General features: G+C 37.8%; 1 protein-coding gene across 4 annotated transcripts in view; it reads left to right on the forward strand.

Annotated features, from left to right (window-relative positions):
• Nucleotides 1-626: 626 nt before the first annotated feature.
• Col11a1 (collagen type XI alpha 1 chain) overlaps nucleotides 627-20,433 on the forward strand; it is a 187,134-nt gene continuing 167,327 nt past the window's right edge. Inside the window, exon 1 of one of the 4 annotated variants that reach the window (XM_021159058.1) lies at nucleotides 627-1,097. In XM_021159058.1, the coding sequence (XP_021014717.1) occupies nucleotides 995-1,097 (103 nt within the window). In that variant the 5' untranslated portion in view covers nucleotides 627-994. The remainder of the gene's footprint in view (nucleotides 1,098-20,433) is intronic. The other 3 variants (XM_021159057.1, XM_021159060.1, XM_021159059.1) reach the window with 3 other exon arrangements.

Consider the following 20,433-nt stretch of genomic DNA (forward strand, 5'->3'; position numbering starts at 1 on the left):
CCAACTAGATTTTGCCTACAAGATGAGGATTTTGATCTTTAGAGTTCCTTCATGCCACCTTCATTAGTCTCTAGTTAAAAAATATTATTAAAACACTTTTGGATGCAGGCAGCACAGAGCCCACTGGTTCCTGATTCCATGGCTGCCTTAGGAAGCAAGGTTTTTGGAGATGGATAAGATTACAGCTGCCAGTCCAGGACTCCAGCCATGGGGCCAGTGAACATGCTGGTTTTCTCCCCTCTTTCCCCTCCCACCTCCTAAGAAAGAGGGATTCCCAGACGTGCAAGTAGAGCGCTTGGTTTTTATTGAATACAGAAGCTACTCGAACGTCCCGAGTGCTGCGGGGCTGTCCTGCAATTCCTTTCATTCCCAAAGTGCAGGAGTCCAGCTTTGGTCCCGCCTAACTCCCTCCCATTTCTTTTCGGGGGGGATTTGAGGAGGGGGGAGGAGAGGGAAGATGAAGGGTGGCTGGTGGGCTGGGCCTGCACAGAAGTCTGGATCCTCCAGGGAGAGACTGGGCGGGCTCAAGGCTGCGGGGAGGCCTGTGATTGGGTATGACCTTCAGTCGGCTTGTCAGTTTCTCGGGCACACGGGAGGCGGGAGGAGTGGGCGGAGGAGGGGGCTGCGCAAGCCTCTTGTCCAGCCCACCCACAGCATGAAGCCTTTAGGGGTGCTCAGTGCTTTCAGCTTTTTTTCTTGAAACCCTTCATCTGCCCTCAGTCTGAAGGCAGGGTCAGGCGTAGGACGGGTCCCGGGGTCGCAGTCTCCTGCGGGCCACCCCAGAGGGAGAGGAGGGGGCGAGAGACAGGAAGGAAGCAAACCATCAAATTGGAGAAAAAAAAATTAGAGCCCTTTGACTTTTTTTTTTTTTTTTTTAAACTCCCTTTCCCTTCCGGATGGCTGTGTAGCGAACGTAGGCGACACCTTGGAAGGGACAAAGTTGGTCTGCAGTGGCAATTTCGTGGGTTCACAGTCGTGAGCGTGGGGCTTGGAGATGGAGCCCTGGTCCAGGTGGAAAACGAAACGGTGGATCTGGGATCTCACCATCTCAACCCTCGCCTTGACTTTTCTCTTCCAAGCCAGAGAGGTCAGAGGAGGTAAGGAGGAAAAAAAAAAGTTTGGGGAGGTGGGACATTGCCACCCGGCTTTCTTCTTTTTTTTGTGCTCTTCCCCCTTGTCGTCTCCCCACTTCTTTTAAATAAAATCCAGATTGTAGTTGCTACCAGGTTAAGTGTGGAAACTGGAAACAGCAAGATGGATGTAGGCGGGACAGTAATGGGCTAGGAGGTAGGTGGCAGGATTAAAAGATCTGTCAGGCACCGGGCAGGCAGAGAACACCCGTCATCCCTTCTCATTTTCTTTGCAAAAAGGAAAAAAAAATTACCTTGAACAGGAAGGCAGTGGTACAAAGCTTTTGTTTCAAGAACAGTCTTTACTCAGAGTCCTCTGTCCTTTGAACCAATCTTTGGGTTTCTTCGGGTTCTAAAGGAGATATCTTTTGAAGGGTGAACTGAGGAGAAAATACTGAGAAAGAGTATAAAGTGAACTGTGATAAACTTCTTTGTCTGCAAGGAAGTGAAAAACGGGCTGCTTTTACTTTGGGGGATATAAGAGAAACCAGGGGGGATGAAGCTAGAATATTGAGAGCACTTTGTGTGTGGCATTTTGAAATGCTTCTCAGCGGAACACATTTCCCAGACGATAAAGTGGAGTTCAGGAGTGCTCGGGGCAGAAGGGGGGGGGGCAGTTTCCCCTGATGATTAGCCCCCCTCCTCTCCATGACCCCCTCATCCTCACTCATCCCTTGTCCCCTCCAAACAGCTTATTCTTGCAGGTTGGACCTACAACTCTCTTGGAGGGCGATGAAAGTCTCCAAGCAAATGGGGTGGTGGGCAGACGACTAGGGATTGGGAGGAAGAGGAGGGGGCCTGGGATAGGAGGGGGAAGGTAAGGAAAAAGTTCCTACGTGGCACTACCAAATATTGAATGGCCAGACCTGTGTAGCTGACTGTAGCCCTGTCAGTACCGGAGGAGGGAAAGCGACTTCACTCCTCCCTCAGCTTGCCTCCTCCCTCCCCCGCCCCCGCCCTTTCCCGAAAAGGCATCTGGCTGCAGCGGTCCCTTAGGTGCTGTAGACTCGGCTGGCAGGAGAAAGCCCTTTGAGTTGGTGAGCCGGAGCAATTCACAGTAGAAAACCAGCTTTGTCAGGACTGCAGAGAGAAGCGGGGAATAGAGAGGAGAGGAGAGAATGGGGTTGGAAATGCCAACCCAACTCTGAAGGCACAGGTTTAGTAGAAACCTGAGCCTGGCCTTTGGTCTTGTTGCACAAATCTGAGCGTTCCCTAAACAGAGTTAGCACTTCAGGGGGGCCAGCCCTAGCATCTGGAACAGACAGCTTCTCATTCATTCTGTGATGAGCTCTGGTGACCCTAGGCCACAGTGGGGCTCAATTCGATTTTTTTTGCAATGATTGAGGCTACTTATGTTGATTCGTTTCAACTTCTTCAAGGATAAATATAAGCATCTTTGAAAGTAGACTACCTCAAAAATTGGCAGTTTACTTTTTGGTATTCTGTCCTCTTTTGGGTTGGGCAGTTTGGACAGCAGTTCTGCCCTCTGCTGGTTTTCTTCAGCAAAGGAAAGTCTATTACTTAGTGATATTGAACAAAATGTTACTTGCCTAAGGAAGAATAGATTGCTGTTTTATCCCAGCTTGTCCACATACACAGCTTGAATAGTTTGAATATTCTAGTGACAGTTATTTAGGAGTACAGAATCTGAGACATTCTGCAGTGATTACCCATATAGAGGTTACCTGAATGCCTTTTCTGCCTTGAGATATTTTCTTTGCTTTTTCACACTGGGGTTTCAAGTCAATCAGATTCCCATGTTTTTAGGCTCTAATTTTCTATGTGAAATCTTAACAACACATCTGAAACACTTTTAGCAAATATCTCAGTACTCCATCACATCCATTGCACAAAATTATGTTTCCTATTGTATAAAACTAAAGAGCATGTGAAAAAGTGAAGCACCAGGTCATGCTATTTCTAATGAAATATTTTGAAAATAGTATAAGTCATTAAATAACTTCATGGCAAGATTTGGGTGTTTATTTTAATGAAGTTGGCAGGTACTCTCTACATAGTGGAAAACTACTGTTTTATTAATTCAATCTTGTAGACCTTCATTTTTTAAACCTATTCAAATTCATAAAAGAAATAATAGTAAATAAATACTTAAAAAGGAAACACCCTCTCAACTCCCCAGTCACTAAAGAAGGAGAAACTAACTTTGTCTCTGGCATTTAGGAATGTAGCTAAAGGGCTGAGTAAAATTAACATGGCTTTCTAAAGCAGGTATCTTATTCTAGTATTATACTGACTTAATAGGTTTCCCAAAGATGTGTACGTATGCTTCAGTGGCTTAAACAAAAGAACATTTAAAATGGGATGGTTTTCATATAAAATTAAAACACTATTATAAACTTTGTAGAATATTTCATAATGTTTTCATAATAAATTTAGACTCTAAAAACAATATATACAAGAAGGTTTTGTGGAGTTATTTTCGGAAGAGAATGGATTAATGAAGTTGACTGTTGACTTCACATATTATTTGACTTTGAGAATCTAAAGTAACTTGAAAGTTTCCAACACACAGTCTCTACTATGATTTCACATACAATCACACACACACACACACACACACACACACACACACACACACACACACGGGGGGAGGGGAGGGAGGAAGGGAGGGGGAGTGGGAGAGAGAGAAAGAGAGAGAGAGAGAGAGAGAGAGAGAGAGAGAGGCTGAGAAATGCTGTTATTTAATGAGTATTCATTGACATTAACTTCTGTTTTATGTTTGCTATATTTGCCTATGCTTCACCTCCGGAATTCAGGGATTAAGTGTGTGCATAATTAGTTCAGAACTTACTATAAACAGGGCCTGGGATGTATGTGAAATTTACAGTGACTGAGTTATGCCTGTGTTCAAATACATAGTTTATTGTGTGAGTTTGAAATCACACAGTACCTGGCTAAAGCTTAATACAGTGACTGCTCATACCTAGTTGAACTAAAAAACCCAATCCTAATGGCCTTCCACCTTTACCCGTTAAGCCAAGTGAGTCTTGTAAACTGTTGATAAGTTCTACGAGGGATTTTAATGGCTTGCCAACCCTGAGCAGTCAGTGCTGCAGAAGTGCTCTTTAGAGTGCCCGGGATCAGCAGGTGAAATGGTGCTGGCTCCTGAGTGTGCTAATTCAACCTGTGAGAACTCAGGCTTGTCTCTGTAGTTCTTTAATTAGAATAATTAAAACAGCAGGCATGCTCTTGCTAATAAGTGCAGTACTTGGAAGGATAATTAATATTGTGTCTTTTAATAAAATGTAAGAGCTCATGGGTAGAACCTTTTTTTTTTTGCATGGATTATATATCAAAGATTAGTTGGAGTGCTGTGTATTTATTTAGTTAACAAGGATTCTTTCAACTACTGCCCATTTGGTTTAGTATCATAATGTGTAATTTACAACAGTTTGAAACAAGATTAAGTAAAAATGAGAAATATATGTAAAGAGGCAGCATGACTGTTTACTGTTTAATTTTTTTGATTCCTTATTTTCCTGAGCTTGTGACTAAAATAAAGGGGGCAACACTGTTTAAATTAGTCTTAAAACACAACAAGGTAAATACCACTGAGTTTTGTATTGGGTGGGTGGAATTTATTTTCTAATATCTTTTCCCGAGGCAGATTTTACTCGTTTTTTTTTAAGACTCTAGTTTGTTTATCATGGTTTATTAAAAAAAGAAATTCAAGAGTACTTTTTCACAGGCTGACTTATTTAAAGGAGTAAAAAGTGCTCAGATAAAATCTCTCTCCTGAGAGTTCTAGGGCTTGAATTTGCAGCAAGTGCTAATCAGCGTCCTTTTGCATTTTACTCAAGAGGAAACGGGGGCACAGAATGGAGCTTTTTAAATAATCCTTCTCATAAGGAACATTAAATATTGTAAAAGGTTTTCTGAGTGTGTAAGATGAAACTGTATAATATTGATACACATTTTCTTTCATATACATCTCAGACTTGGTGCCATGGCCAGGTTAATGTGATGTGCTGGGGTTTTGATTAGCAAGAAGGACAGTACTTGATATGATAGTATAAGAAAATCAGGTGGAATGCATGTAATTTCACTTTCCTAAGTTTGGAGAAAGTCAATGTCTCATTATTTGATCATGCACATATTGCTAATGCAGCCAGGGACGTGAATTGAACATCAGATTACCAGCACTGGAGTAAAAAGGGTAGCTATTTCTAAAAAACTTTTGTGTACATTTATTGTTGGTTGAAGACATAGTGTTTAGCAATAGTAATAAAAGTAATAGTAATAGAAAACACAATTTCAATTTCAAACACAATATATGTATATATTACACATACTTACACACATATACTTATATATATATATGTGTGTAATATGTTTATGGAATATATATGAGAATATGTCATTTCTGCTCTTTTCCTACCAATTCTAATCATATGATAAATATCATATTCATTGTAAGACTTTTATTTATGTGTCAGAATCATGATGTTGCACTTTCATACATGTTAAACATTTTCTAAATATATAGTTGACTTTGAAAAAAAATGAGAGACTATGGTAGCTAAGATTCAAATAAAAGTCGTTATTCTGGATTGCTAAAATATTTGAAACTACAGAAACAGCCTTTACATTGGAAATAACTGTGTAGTTAATTAAGGAAGGACCCTGTCTAAATGGCTGGCCATGATGTCTGCTCTACTGTGCACTTCTGGTATCACAACAGTAATTGTTAGCAAGTAAGAAAAGAATATTTTTTTTACCGCAACATTAATTTCAAGAAATAGTATCTTCATGTCTTCTGAATGGAGGATCATCCCTTCTTTCAGAAGTCAATGTTCCTAGGAACCTGAGGCAGTTATGATGCAATGGTTTATCAGGAGTTCTTGTAATATTATTTAACAGTACTTAGGTGTATGAGGGTTGTGCCTAATGCGTCTTATTCTTAACTCTAAATAATTTTGAATGATTTATTTTTAGGTACTTCAAAGGCAGAATTTTATTGTCTCAAAAGCACACTTTCTCCTACCAGTCATTTGTGGAGAAGTAATTAAGAGCGGTTGACGTAACCACTAAGAATTCATGCTCTGCATTTCTGCCTTTACTTCCCTCATTTAACACTGAGGAAATGTGACCTAGGCTAAAGTGGAAAGAGGCAACTTCCTCTCTCCCTGTCTGTCTTCCTCCCTCCTTCCTGCCTTCTCCTGCCTTGCTTGCTTGCTTGCTTTGTTTTACTAGTATTTTCAAATTATAGTAGTTTTATTTCCTAGTAAAGAGAGAGAGACATAACACAGATGTTTTAAATGTCACAACCTTCCTTAAGTTCTCTTACTTCAGTCTATTTAAGTGACATTCTGGGCCATTTCCTGTATCCTTCCTAAACTGGAACTTTTAATTTTACTTGCAATTTAATAAAAAAAAAAGTATGGCTTTTCTTTTAATTTAAAATTATGTCTATATTATTAGAATGCATCTAGTACATTCACTTCTCCTTTCACAACCATAATATAGTTTGATTTGTTGGGGTAAGAGGTTTCTTTTTAAAAATTATTCTTTAATTTTCAGTTGTGTCAGGATAACATGAATAGTGCTTAGCTTGCAGAGAAGATGAAACGACAATTCTAAAGTGATTTAGAGAGTAATATCTATCGATCAGTTGCAGTCTCTGGCTTACTACTGACTTGGCTAATGGTTCTTTAGACATTGGCTGATCACCAGGCCTACTGTTATCTGGTAAAACAAACTCATTGCTTGCTGCTGTGGAATTAGAGACAGTGCTATTAGTTTAGCAGAAAGAACTCAGAGAAAAGAAAGGTTATCGGATTTCAGAGTAAGAGAGCAGCTTAAATACAGCTTGACAAATGAGAACTAAACAAACCTGTGTAAAAGTGCCCTAGCGCGATCTACTTATGCAACCCCCTCAAACCCCACTCTTTTCTTTTTTCCCCCTCACCCCCTTAAAAAGCATTTCTTTCTTATTTTAACCAAATTTAATTGCTCTTGAATGGCCCTGGACTGTTCAGCACATGAAGGTCCCTATTCACAGAATCTGAGCTCATAGAATATCAGTAGAGGCTTCCTTCCTCTGTCTCACTGGTAAACTGACATCCGGGCTTCAGAGAGCGAACCCTAGACGGCATGGCATGTGCTGGTTGGCTTTGCTTCTCACTGTGATTTCACATACAACTTCCTGAAAGAGTAACTGCCAAAAAGAGCCCTAGTTGCAATCTTGGACAAGGCTCTTAGGAACTCTCCTGCATTTTCATACCTGGTGGTTTTAGCCTCTGCAGGAAAACAATAGAACTGGTGTTTGTCTTTTCTTCTTAGACTAGAGTCTAACAGCTCAGCACAGCCTGCTGTCGTGGTTCCTTTGAAATGTTGATGGTGACTTATTTTCATTGAGAACTAAAGTTACTGTTGAAATGACTTAATGTGGTATAGAGAAACTGTGTGTCCAGACTATGAGAGAGCTTTTCTCATGCTTCCAGTCACACTGTTGCTGACCCTGCATTTGTGACATGGTAAAGGCTCTTGTCTTTATTCTCCAGATTTTGGATCTGATTCTCTAAATTATTTGTTTTCTTCTCTATTTTATGTATGTGAGTACACTGTCGCTGTCTTCAGACACACCAGAAGAGGACATCGGATCCCATTACAGATGGTTGTGAGCCACCACGTGGTTGCTGGGAATTGAACTCAGGACCTCTGGAAGAGCAGTCAGTGCAGCCCTATTTGTTTTCTTCTTACTCATCACAGACACATTCATACTTTATGTCTTCAGCTTTACCTCAAATATCACAGATCTACAAAACTTTTCTTCATATCTTCTGAACAACTAACACTACATACTTGCTTGGTATATACCAGGCTGTGTTGTGTATACTTTATGCAGAGTATTTCTTCATTGTGATCCATTTCCCAGGAATAAACTGACATAAAAGATCCTGATTATCTGTGTGATAACTAGTAAACAGAAAATAATTAGATATTGTCTACTCAAGGGTCAGGCATGGTCTTGTATCAGAGTGTTAGCATTTGTCTTCCATACTTCAATGGATAGTTTCTGTTTTTCATAAACCTTTGGTTTATCTTATGATTGTGGTGCACTGATGTCTAAAATTAGTATGCAAATCTTACAACATGTCAACTGTATAAATGCCCTGAGTGTCTCTAATGGGGTACTAAATAGAGGTCTTGCTAAACTACAGTCTTACAATTAAAATTACTTTTTGGCCTACATTTAAGTTTAATGGTAAAAGTCTAGTGCTCTTACTTTTTGTCCAAACCTAAGTCACAAAGCAACCTAAAAAGATTGCTACTAGAAGCTGATGAGTGTTATTTTTGCTCTCACTAATTTAATAAACTGTATCTGGTAGATTCATGATCTGATTGGTTTGCTCAGTTAACAGTGGTGCTCAGTAATTGTTGTTTCTAATCTATAGAAATAAGCAACAAGTTATTTTCAGGAATTGATGGTTGTGAACTGGTTTATTACCTCCAGTGTACAAGTGCCAACCCAGATTATTAAGAAAGATCCTTTGAATGTAATCAACATGAGGAATGCAGAAAAAGATGAAGGGCTAACAAAAATTGAAACACTATCATTATTTTGAAATTCCTCATATGTCAATTTTCTTCCTGAAGTTTCTGTACAAATAATAATAGATACACTTTATTTGTGTTCCTGTTGCTATCATGATGACAGATAGCACGTATATATTCATAATTTGTTTTGCAGTTACCTTCTTCCATCATCCAGAAGAGTGGAACAAGATAAAAATTTAGTTAAGTTAGTCATGTGAAGTTAAAGTGTGAGGACTTTCTCATGTAAGTGTACCAGCAATGACTATATTTCTCCTTCTGTTCCTCTTATTTCTTCTCTTCTTCCCCTTCCCCTGACTCCTCCTCCTTTCTCTATTCCCCACCCTCTCTCATCTCTTTATTTTCATTCCTTTGTTCCTCCCACCTTCTCTTTCCCCCTATTCTTCCTTCCTTCCCTTCCTTCTCTCTTTCTTTAAGGAGACAGGGTCTTGCTATGTACTGACTTGAAACTCACAATGGAGACAGGGCTGGCCTCCAACTCACAGAGATCCACTTGGCTTTGTCTAACAATTCCTGTGATCAAAGGTGTGCATTACCATGTCGACATTTCTTTTCTTCTCATTGTTTGTGTCTGTCTGTGAATGGGGGAACATCCTAAGCTATTATTCCCAAGGCTATATCCATCTCTTCCTTGAACCCCTACCCAAGGGTCTCTTTCCAAGTAGCCTAGGCTGGTCAGGATCTCCAAGGAATCCACTCGTCTCCATCTCTCTCCTATGTGCTAGAATTAGAAGTATATTTCACCATGTCTTGCTTTTTTAGGGAATTCTGAGGATTGAGTTTAGGTCTGTGTACTTCAGGCATGGGCTTCATCATCCTGGCTGTCTACATGGCCTCCATTATTCACATATTCATTTTATAGTAACAGATAAATCGGATCTTGCTTCCAGTATTTGAAAAAGCATTCACCAATTCTTTCCAAAGATATCTTTGGACATTCTCAGCTATTGATAGTATCTGTTGTCTTTATGACTATATCTGGCTTGAACACTTGGAGCAATGTGTTTGATCTGATGGTGGTCATAAATAATTTTTCTCCTTGAGTATAAAAGGAAATTAAAAAATCAGCCTATAAAAACATTTGATATAAATATTCCTGCCCTCTTTTTTGCATATTATTGGGGATTAATCAGCCTTTTAATTAGCAATTAGAAACAGTGATTTGTCTCTTAATCAATGTAATAAAATAAATATTTCTTTGAACTATAGAAATAATTTATATATTATATGTATAGTTATTCAACTATGAAGTTTCATACTCAAGCAAGACACAGAAGAAGATTAACGGTATTAATAAATAAAAAGAAGGCCTATAGGCAGTCATAAAATTTTAGAAGAAAGACACACACACACATACACATATATATGAATATATATATGTATATATATTCACATATTGCTATGTGTTGTACATATCGGTTGTACTAAAAGCAGTAAGTTGACTATCAGTCAATTTTACTAAGCATGGCGACAGATCCTAGAACAGGAAGAAAGGGATATTTGAGGAAGGGCTGTTGAATGGAGGTGTTGGCTACAACTCAATAATCCAAAAGTCATCTGGCAACCCAGATGTGGTTTATATGTTTGCATCTATAGATAGCTATAGAAATTCATAGAAATAAATAATCTTTGTGATTTATAAATCAGAAATGCTGTATTTTACAGTTGTTACACATTCTTAGATTGTGCTTTCCTTCCATGTCTTCACTGTACTGCATTCAATTCAGTTTATGTAAGCTTGTGTAGTATGAGAAGGTGGAGGATTCAGCCTACTCCAAAATGTCAAGAATTCATGTTATTTCCATTTTTGTGTATAACCTCTGTATGTTGATGGTTACAGCTGTAGTTGTAGGCAGTATGCCAGGATGTGTTACCATTGGGGTATGAGTGTAACTCCAATAGTGATAGTGAAAAGGAAATATACTTCATCAATTTGTTCACAAACACAAGTTAAATCTCTATTATATACCCATGTTATGATAGGCTCCAAACTGATTCATTTAATTTAATAAATGCATGTTCCATTATTGATACATGCTTCAGCCAATAGTTAAGTTAGTTAGTTAGAATAGTTAAGAAACATCACAACCTACCTCATAGAATCAGCAGTCTACTAGAAAAGGCAGAAATCACCCGATAGTCACATACATAAATATATACCAATAACAATGGTACGTGGTATGAAGCACGTTTGCAGAGACACAGGAAAAGAGCATAGAAACAGAGAAAGGCCAAAGAAAGTCAGTTGACAAATAACCATTGAGCACCGAATAACCAAGTGAGTCCATTCTGAGATGTGACATGAAAGCTGGAAGCAGAAAAGCAACTAACATTACAAAGGACTTCAAAGGAAGCTGTTGAAACCAGGCATTGTGCATAAAGCAGTTGACATGGTGTGAGGGGGAAGTGATGTAAGCCAGAGTTGAGGAAGTATGCCCAGACCCAAGATCTTAAGGATATACATTCCTTAATGGTTTCGTGATAATTTGTGTGTTGCATAGAACCATGTAACTAAAAAAACCCTTTAACTTTTGCTAATTTTTGCAGGGCCAGTGAACACTGGATATCAGCACATAAGATGTGAGCTTGTTACCCTTGAGTCAATCACAACAGTGGGGCAACATTGCTTTCTTTATAATAGCTGTACTACTAAAAAATGACCCAGGGTTCTCAACAGTAATAGGTCTATTTTGAAATCACACCTCACATACAGTTGTGTTTATAATGTACATGTAAACATATTAATTAATAATCGTATTTTATAAGGGAGTAATTTAAACAAACTTGCCTAGACATTTTTTAAAAGTTTATTTTTCCTCCTTTTTTTTAAATCAGATATTTTCTTTATTTACATTTCAAATGTTATCCCCTTTCCTGGTTTCCCCTCCAAAAACCCTCTATCCCCTCCCTTCTCCCCTTGCTCACCAACCTACCCACTCCTGCTTCCTGATCCTGGCATTCCCACACACTGGAGCATAGAGTCTTCACAGGACCAAGGTGCCTAGACATTTATAAAACCTCTTTGTGAGACAAATAAGTAACTTAAATCGCTAAATCTCATGAGCTTTTTCATGCAATCACTCATATTATAGCAAGCATTAGAGCCAATAATTACAATATGATGTTTTTAAAAATTCCTGAAAAATTTTATCTTTAGACCCACTTTGACTTAAAGTAAAAGTATTTATTATAACATTTGCTACGTTCTAATGATTTCCTTCAGGTGAAGCTATATTCGCATTGCTTAAAAAATAACAATATTATTAAATTAATTGGCTTTGAATAGTATTGGTAGACTCTCAACTCCTAACATTTTCTTCTAACCTTTATCTCTGTCCTTAGTTACAGGTTTATAAACTTGATTGCCTGCCCATCTATTTGTAGTACATGAGGCTAGTCAAAAGTTTGTATTCTCTAAACTGAACTGTTGTCTTCCTAGCCCGTTCCTCTATTTAGTCTTCTGAATCTCTCAGGTCATGGAAATGTAATTAGTTGTGCTGTTCAAACAAAAACCAATCTCTCAGAATTTGCCTTTTGGGTTTTGATCCCTTTCTCTCCCAGCTGAAATACAGCCTTACTACTGTTTGCTCTGTCTTCCCAGGGTGCCCAGAATCTGACACAGTAATGCATAGTTCACCCACACATTACACCATCTCATATCTGTAGGATTGCAATACTTCTTTATGACCATCTGGTTGGGCTTCAGGGCTCTGAATTTTCTCATGATTTTCTCAATCCTCAAGTCTCAGTAGTTTGAAAAAGTTACTTGAAATTAAAACTGACTAAAAAATATTCATAAAAAAATTGGGTCCTATCACTTGTCTCTAATGTAACCTTCCAATGGCTTTCCAAATCAGTTGCAATAGAGGTCAGTTTCCATGGACACTTAATAAAACGTACACATCACCCTTATGTCTCTGACTTTACCTCTTAAAGCCCTTCTATTCTCTTAGCAGATGGCTTTGTTTTATCCCATTTCTCCACAATTCTCCGTTGGTCTTTGCATTAGATTCTTTGTACACTTTCCTGCTGCTTCTAATCCAGTTAAGCAAAAACAATCAGGCAGGGTGTTTTCTCTGACTTTTCAGAATTAACCGAAGTATCATTTACTCACAGGGGAGTTTCTTGTCTTTCTCATTTGATGCCACAATTCATTCTACAGCAAACTTCCATCAACTCTTTTCCTTATGTCCTCACTTTCCTCTGTGAGTCTGGAATCTGTCCCATGGAACAAATTAATAGTTAAAGACAGAGAAGTTATTTTCTTCTCCATAAAATGTAGAGCTGATAATTTTGACCTATAAGTGTTATTATAAATTACTTCTGCTTTCGAGTGTTAATAGAATCCAGGTGTCACATAGCCAACAATTCCCATACTTGATACCACTTCAGCTTTATAGATTTTTCACAGTTACAATAAACAGTCAAATGTCAAACAAAATACAGCTTTTCTCATTTGATGAGTACAATGGCTATCTATTCGTGTGTTTAGAGAGGTCATACTGTGTTAAAATTGCCACATTAGCTCTATTTTCTTTCCTCAGGGCTAATGTCAGATATTCCTTGTCAAAAACTAGACATCAAATTAAGTACTATCAAGGATATAAAGACACGGAACATTTTTCTTTTTTTTCTTTCTTTTTTTTTTTTTTTGTTTGTTTTTTGTTTTTGACAGGATTTCTCTCTATAGCCCTGGCTGTCCTGGAACTCACTCTGTAGACCAGGCTGGCCTCGAACTCAGAAATCTGCCTGTCTCTGCCTCCCAAGTGCTGGGATTAAAGGTATGGCCACCACTGCAATTCAAGCCTAAACTTTGTGCTCTATGCACTCTTCATCTCTATACATCTCTAGAGTCTATAGTTAGAATAATAAACAGTTACTAAGGGGGTAGACATGCACTTCATTTTGATGAGTACTTTGATTTTTGATTTTTGGTTTTTTGTTTTTGTTTTTTTTTTTGAGCATATTTATATGTATATATGTGTATATATATATATATATATATATATATATATGTATGGCAGTGTATTTTTTCTTGGCAATTAAATTTAAAATGTTGTGAAATTGATTATAATATTTTAAAAAACATTTTAAGAGGTCATATTTGCATTTGATCATTTGCTTTATTTTTTTCTGAAAAGACTGTCAAAATAGGATTACATTTTTTTCACTGATAAAATTAATTATAAAGTTCAGAAAATTCTAAGTAATCAACTTAATATATATATATATATATATATATATATATATATATATATATATATATTTGTCTATGCCATTCTCAACTTGATGCCCATCATTGTTTGACTATCAGATACTCATGTTTTCCCAGGATGGTTTTTATAATCTGTAGTTTTAAGATTCCTACAATTATTTTTATTTGTGGTATTAGTGTATATAAGTAAATATACAAGCATAGTGTTGCTAATGGAGATATATTTAAGTTGACAATAAAATTGTTTATGTAAAACTAAATTTGAAAAGATATTATTGCCCTAATACCATGCTCAAGTATAATTAATACAAACAATATCTAATTGTTTTTGAAAAATAATTTGTCTATTTTATGTACAATGGTGTTTTGACTTCATGTATGTCTTTGTGTGTATGTGTCGATTCCCCTGGAACAGGAATTAAAGATAATTATGAGCTGCTATGTAGGTGTTGGGAATTGAACTTGGGACCTGGGGAAGAACAGCCAGTGCTCTTAACTGCTAACCAATCACTCTAGCATGCAACTGTAATATTTTATTTTAAATATATATTATAATATGCTAGTGTTTATAAGCTTTCCATTCTTGCACATACAAAGCACATCAAACAGATTAGCAGTAGTAATGGCTAGTCTTGGCAACTGAAGTTAATGTTGAAAATTTTATCCCCAGGATCCAGAGTAATAGATTATTGCAATCCTTCATATGGATTCTGGGAACCAAATCTAGTTCTCTTCATAGCAGCGAGTGCTTTTAACCTCTGTGCCTCTCTCTAGCTGAATCCTCCTCCTCTTATTGAGGCAGGATCTCACTCTGTAACTCAGGCTGCCTGGTATTCATTACATAATTTACACTGGCCTCAAATTTGAGGTACTCCTATCTCAGCTTCTTAAATGCTGAGATTACAAGCATGAACAGCTACTTAGTGTTCCAATATTAACGTTATGCTTACACCAATTTCTAGGTAATAAAAATAATAAAAATGCTAATATTATCCGTATTTTACCTTCATATTGTGCTATGGGTTGGTCAAGATGAACATGAAAGTGTAGGCTCTATATTCATTGATGTAGTAGCTAGTTAATAAGTCAATCCCAAAACCAAAATAAAAAAAAATCCTTCAGGACATTGTGTATCTCTAGAATACCAGTACATACTTTTTGCTTTGCTATGTTTTTATAATTTAAATTTAATTTTATTCTGAGAATCTTATATGTGAATAAAATATACATTTTCATGCCTTCCTCCCTGTCACCCCTCTAACTCCTCTTGTATCTCTCACAACCCCACCTCATAGTCATGAATTCTTTTTCTTTGAATAATACATATCTATTATCTAAAGAAATATATAAACATATTAAAGAAATATAGAAATATTACATGCTTGAACACACCACAGGCACGCACGGATACACACACACACGGAATCTGTTTTGTTTTGTTCAAATACTCCTCAGGGTGATTGATTTACTCAGTGGCACTTCATTAAAGAGTACTGATTTATTCTATCCCAGCAGGTATAATTTGAAATAGTCTCTTGGTTAGGGATAAGAATTTGTGTCCATTTTCTCTTCAAAGTCCTGGGATATTGTCTGGTTTGAATGTTATTGCAGTTTTTGTGAGATCATATATGTATTTGTCCTGCTGTGTCTGGAAGACATTTATTTCTTGAAGTCATCCATCACCTATGGCTTTAACAGTCTTTCCACCTCCTTTTCTGCATAGATGTCTGGGCTTTAAGGAGAGGGGTCTGATAAAGTCATTCCATTTAGGACAGAATGTTCCATGTGTGTGTATGTGCATGTGTCTAATATTTATATAGTTCTTTACTATAATATATATTTTGATAATTAATATAAAATACTAATATTTATTATTTAAAGAAGAAGAATTCATGAGTATGAGGGAGGTTTTGAGAAATACAGGAGGAGTTAGAGGTGAGACAAGGGAGGAAGGCATGAAAATATATTTTATTCATGTATAAAATCCTTAGGAGAAAATTAATTTAAATTATACAAACAAAGCAAGACAAAAAGTATGCACTGGTGTTCTAGAAATAAGTGCTTCAAACTCACTTTGCTTTCTGCACATTGTTCAGTTTGGGTCCCTCTGTTTTCCTCTAGGGTCATGACATATCCAGTCTTGAGGTCTTGACCACCTTAGCAATGTTGGATATGGATTGCATCTCATGGAGTGGATATGGGTTTACATGCAAACAAAAAAGTGTTCAGTTACTCCTGTAACATTTGGGCTACTGTGTTCTGCATTCAGGTAGCTGATATAAACTGTAGGGTTTGTAGCTGGGTGGTATTAATCATCACTATTCTCTGGAATATGCAAACAGAGTGCCTTCCAATACCATGAAGACCACTCAGAAGGGGTTTCTAGTCAGGCAACAGCATAACCTCTCCATCTTCTAGTGCTTTAGTAGATGTAGCAATAGGGCCCTACCACTGGGTTATGGAGAACAGCAAATAGCTTTGGCAATTGCCTGTGATGGGGGTGATTTACTGGGCACTCTGGTGAATGAGTAAACAAAATTTAACTCATTCCTGTTATTGGAGGTTTTACTCAGTACAGAAAATGTCTAGTTGAGGCTTTATTTTCTCCATAATATGGTGACTCCATTTAAATTACTTCATATACTCATTAGTAGGTTTCCATATGGGTTTTCAAATGTTCTTTAGTGTTTGTTGTACCTCCTTTGACATCACCTCCTCTTTCCAATTTTATCCTCTATTCTAATTTCCCCCTTTCTCTTTGTAACACTATACTCTATGTCCCATGTCTTGGAAGATCTACTTCTCTGCCCTGGTCCCTTACCAGGTATCTAACCTCATGGTCATGTGTATTTAAACACACTTATCTCAAAATTAAAAGCTGGCATTTATATGTAAAATAAAACGTGAAATATTTGTCGTTTTAGCACTTAGGATGATCATTTCTACTTCTGCAGTTGTGGATTTATCTATGAGTTCCACCTGCTGCAAAGAAAAAAAAAAAAAGAAAGAAAGGTTCCTTGATGAGCTGTGAAAGGTACTCTTTTTGCTGTGGGTCTGTGACCTCACCAGCAATGAGTAGTCGGGTTTAAAGTACCAGGTATGGATTCCCTCATATAGGACAGGCATTAAGTCCAGTTGGTTACCCCAAGATAAAATAAATATGACTATTGCATTAATGGGAGACTTTCTAGTTGGTCATTTTTATGGTCATAGGATTTACAGCTGGGCAGGACTGTTGATTGCTTTTTAACCTTGGCAGCTTGTGTATCACCATTGACTACTATGAGAGCTAAGACTTATGGTCAGTTGCAGGTTAATTCCTCCATGACCTGTGTCCAAAGTGTGTGGTGTCTCCTCCAGTATAGTTCTACCTTCAAATTCTAGGAGAAAACCAAGGGCATAATTTTTTATGGTGGTTTGTTGTAAATATTTAGAAATACTAAACCATTTATTATTCTGTTGTGCTGCAAAAGGACTTCCTAATGCCATCAGTAAAAGAAGATAAAAGGAACCAGCTTGATCGTGGCTTAGGAAAATATAGATTGTATTTAATGGATTTGTTAGAAATGTTCAAAAACATTGGAATTTTCAGAAATCAATCATTTGTAGAAGTTCTTTTTTGAGAATATTTATATATTTTAGCTTCTTTTCGCTGGGATTAAGAATCATTATCATGATAAATTCTCAAGAATGAGGTTGGACAAGTGATACAGAAATGGTTTAAGGGGCTTACACAAACTCATTTAATTGTTGCGATTGTAGACTTGGTGAAGAGAGAACTTGCTATTCAAGCATGAAGTGTTCAGATCCCCAGAAGCCATGTACAACCTGGGTATGGTGGAGTGTATCTTCAACTCCTTTATTGGATCAGGGTGTGCAGAGACACCCTGATTAGCACTAAATTAGTGAGCTCAGTGTTTCACACACACACACACAAACAGGTGTGTACATTAACATATATGTATGTGTGCACAAAAAAATAATAGCTCCTGAGCTTCACTTAGAACTTTGACAGTGTCACTTACAGAAATTGAGTTCATAATTACATGACAGTTGGTAGACAACTTTTGTTAATGACTCACATGAATTTTGAAAACTGTCAGTGTATTGGTAGTCAGTAAATTATAATATATGGTCATTGTCTCGTGTGGTTCAATACTATGTGGTACACTCATTAGAATTATAGTTTTTAAAAACTAAATTTTTATTTATTAAATTTTACTTTTTTGGGGTATGTGGGGAAGTGAGGAGGGAAAAGAAAGAGAAAAGATTTAGTGGTATGCCGAGGAAAATGATAATGTGACATATAATACAGAGTCACAATGAGATAATTATACAAATACAGTGAAGTGTGTTACCTAGGGGAGCAGGCGGCATGGCAAGAGGGACACATGACCTACATGAAGGAAGAACGATTTCCTGAAGGATTCTGTGGTGTCAATTTTAATAAAGATGTTTACTAGGTCTTAATTTACCTGATTTCATCACTGCTGTATGTTAGATTGATCTGGGAAAATGTGTGTGTGTGTGTGTGTGTGTGTGTGTGTGTAAGGTCTACATAAAAGGTATTTTAGGTTGCCCTGGTGGTATATGCCTGTAATCCTAGGTAAACAGTAGGCAGAAGCAGGAGTGTAAATTTCATGCTATTCTGGGCAACAAGATCATTTCAAAGGCAGACTACTCAAACTCGTAAGGCTTTGTCCAGAAAACAAAATGTAAAGAGGGAGCAATAGGCTTCTAGGTCACTGTAGGTCAGAGGAAGATTACAATCCCAAGCCGACGCCCACAAAACAAAATGAAACAACAAAACCCAGAGACAAGCAAATAAACAAAACCCAAAGAAAGCAAAGCAAAAGGCTACACTTACGTTCATTTTTATGATCTATATAGACTTTGTTGAAGCCTTGGAAAACTGTCTTTAGTGTGTGAAAATGAATCATAGCTAACTCTTGTGAGGCTATGCCAGTGCCTGGCAAACACAGAAGTAGGTGCTCACAGTCAGCTATTGGGTGGAACACAGGGCCCCCAATGAAGGAGCTAGAGAAAGTACCCAAGGAGCTAAAGGGGTCTGCAACCCTATTGAAGGAACAAAATGAACTAACCAGTACCTCCCCGGGTGCCTCCCCCGGCGCCCCCCCCACCCCCAGAGCTCATGTCTCTAGCTGCATATATAGCAGAGGATGGCCTAGTTGGGCATCAATGAGAGGAGAGGCCCTTGTTCTTGGGAAGATTATATGCCCCAGTATTCGGGAATGCCAGGGCCAGGAAGCAGGAGTGGATGGGTTGGGAAGCAGGGCAGGAGGAGGGAAAGAAAATGAATCATAGGTAACCAATAAATGTCTGTAATTGTTCCCAGTCTTCACAGGTGGATACTAAGTTTATGTTGCTTACAGTCCTCATTCTTCTACTGTTTAAAAATGCAAATACTACTTTTCTATCAGTAAAAATCCAGGTAGGAAGCGAGGCCATGCTGCTTCATTAGAACAGTGTTCCAAGGCTTGCCCTCTAAGGTGTGGTAACAATTCAGCTGGCAAAAGGTCTTTGAGGTCAAGAGTTTTATTAGTGCCATTTTACTGGTTTTGAAATTATGGCCCAGGCAGGTTGATGTATTTACCCATGTTCAGAACACACAGACACTAAATGGTAGCAGTGGAACTCAGAAGCAGTCAGAATTTTCAGCCCTGTATTACACAGGCTTTCACACCATATGGAGATGCTTGGGGAAAAAAATACCAGGAGAACACAAGTATCAAAATATCGAGGGATGTTAGGTCATCCATTCGGATTCTGCAGAAAGATTCAACAGAAAGAGGATCAGAAACCTAGAATCAAACTTCTGACGTGGTATGAATATATCTAAGAGGCTACTGGAACACACAGAAAGACCATTAAGATCTTCAGAATCCCGGGCGTGGTGGTGCACGCCTTTAATCCCAGCACTCAGGAGGCAGAGGCAGGCGGATTTCTGAGTTCGAGGCCAACCTGGTCTACAAAGTGAGTTCTAGGACAGCCAGGGCTACACAGAGAAACCCTGTCTTGAAAAACCAAAAAAAAAAAAAAAAAAAAAAAAAATCTTCAGATCCTTGTTTTTTGATGAGAAAGTATATGGCACTCAGAGACAGTTACTTCCTTGCATTGCCACTTGTATTTTGCTCATTTGGTCATGTGTGTATGTGTGTGTGTGTGTGTCTTTGTGTCTTTGTATTTCTTTACCAGTTGTGTATAATCTCATGTATGTGTGTGAGTATGTGAGTGTGGTGTACATTTCTGTGTATGCATCTATTCTCTTCTACTTTGGAAATACAAATCTAAGGATATACAAGTAACTTGAAATGTGTGAATGGTGCAATGCCAGTATAAGCACACCAGACAATGGTTCAAGAGAGAGGTAATACTTTTTAAAGATACCATCTTGGGTATATCCTACTTCCTACTCAGGCATGGTGTTAATTTGGATATGTATATCCAATTTATATATATATATATATATATATATATATATATATATAT

The sequence above is a fragment of the Mus caroli genome, chromosome 3 (assembly GCF_900094665.2).
Source record: "Mus caroli chromosome 3, CAROLI_EIJ_v1.1, whole genome shotgun sequence".
Taxonomy (NCBI): Eukaryota; Metazoa; Chordata; class Mammalia; order Rodentia; family Muridae; genus Mus; species Mus caroli.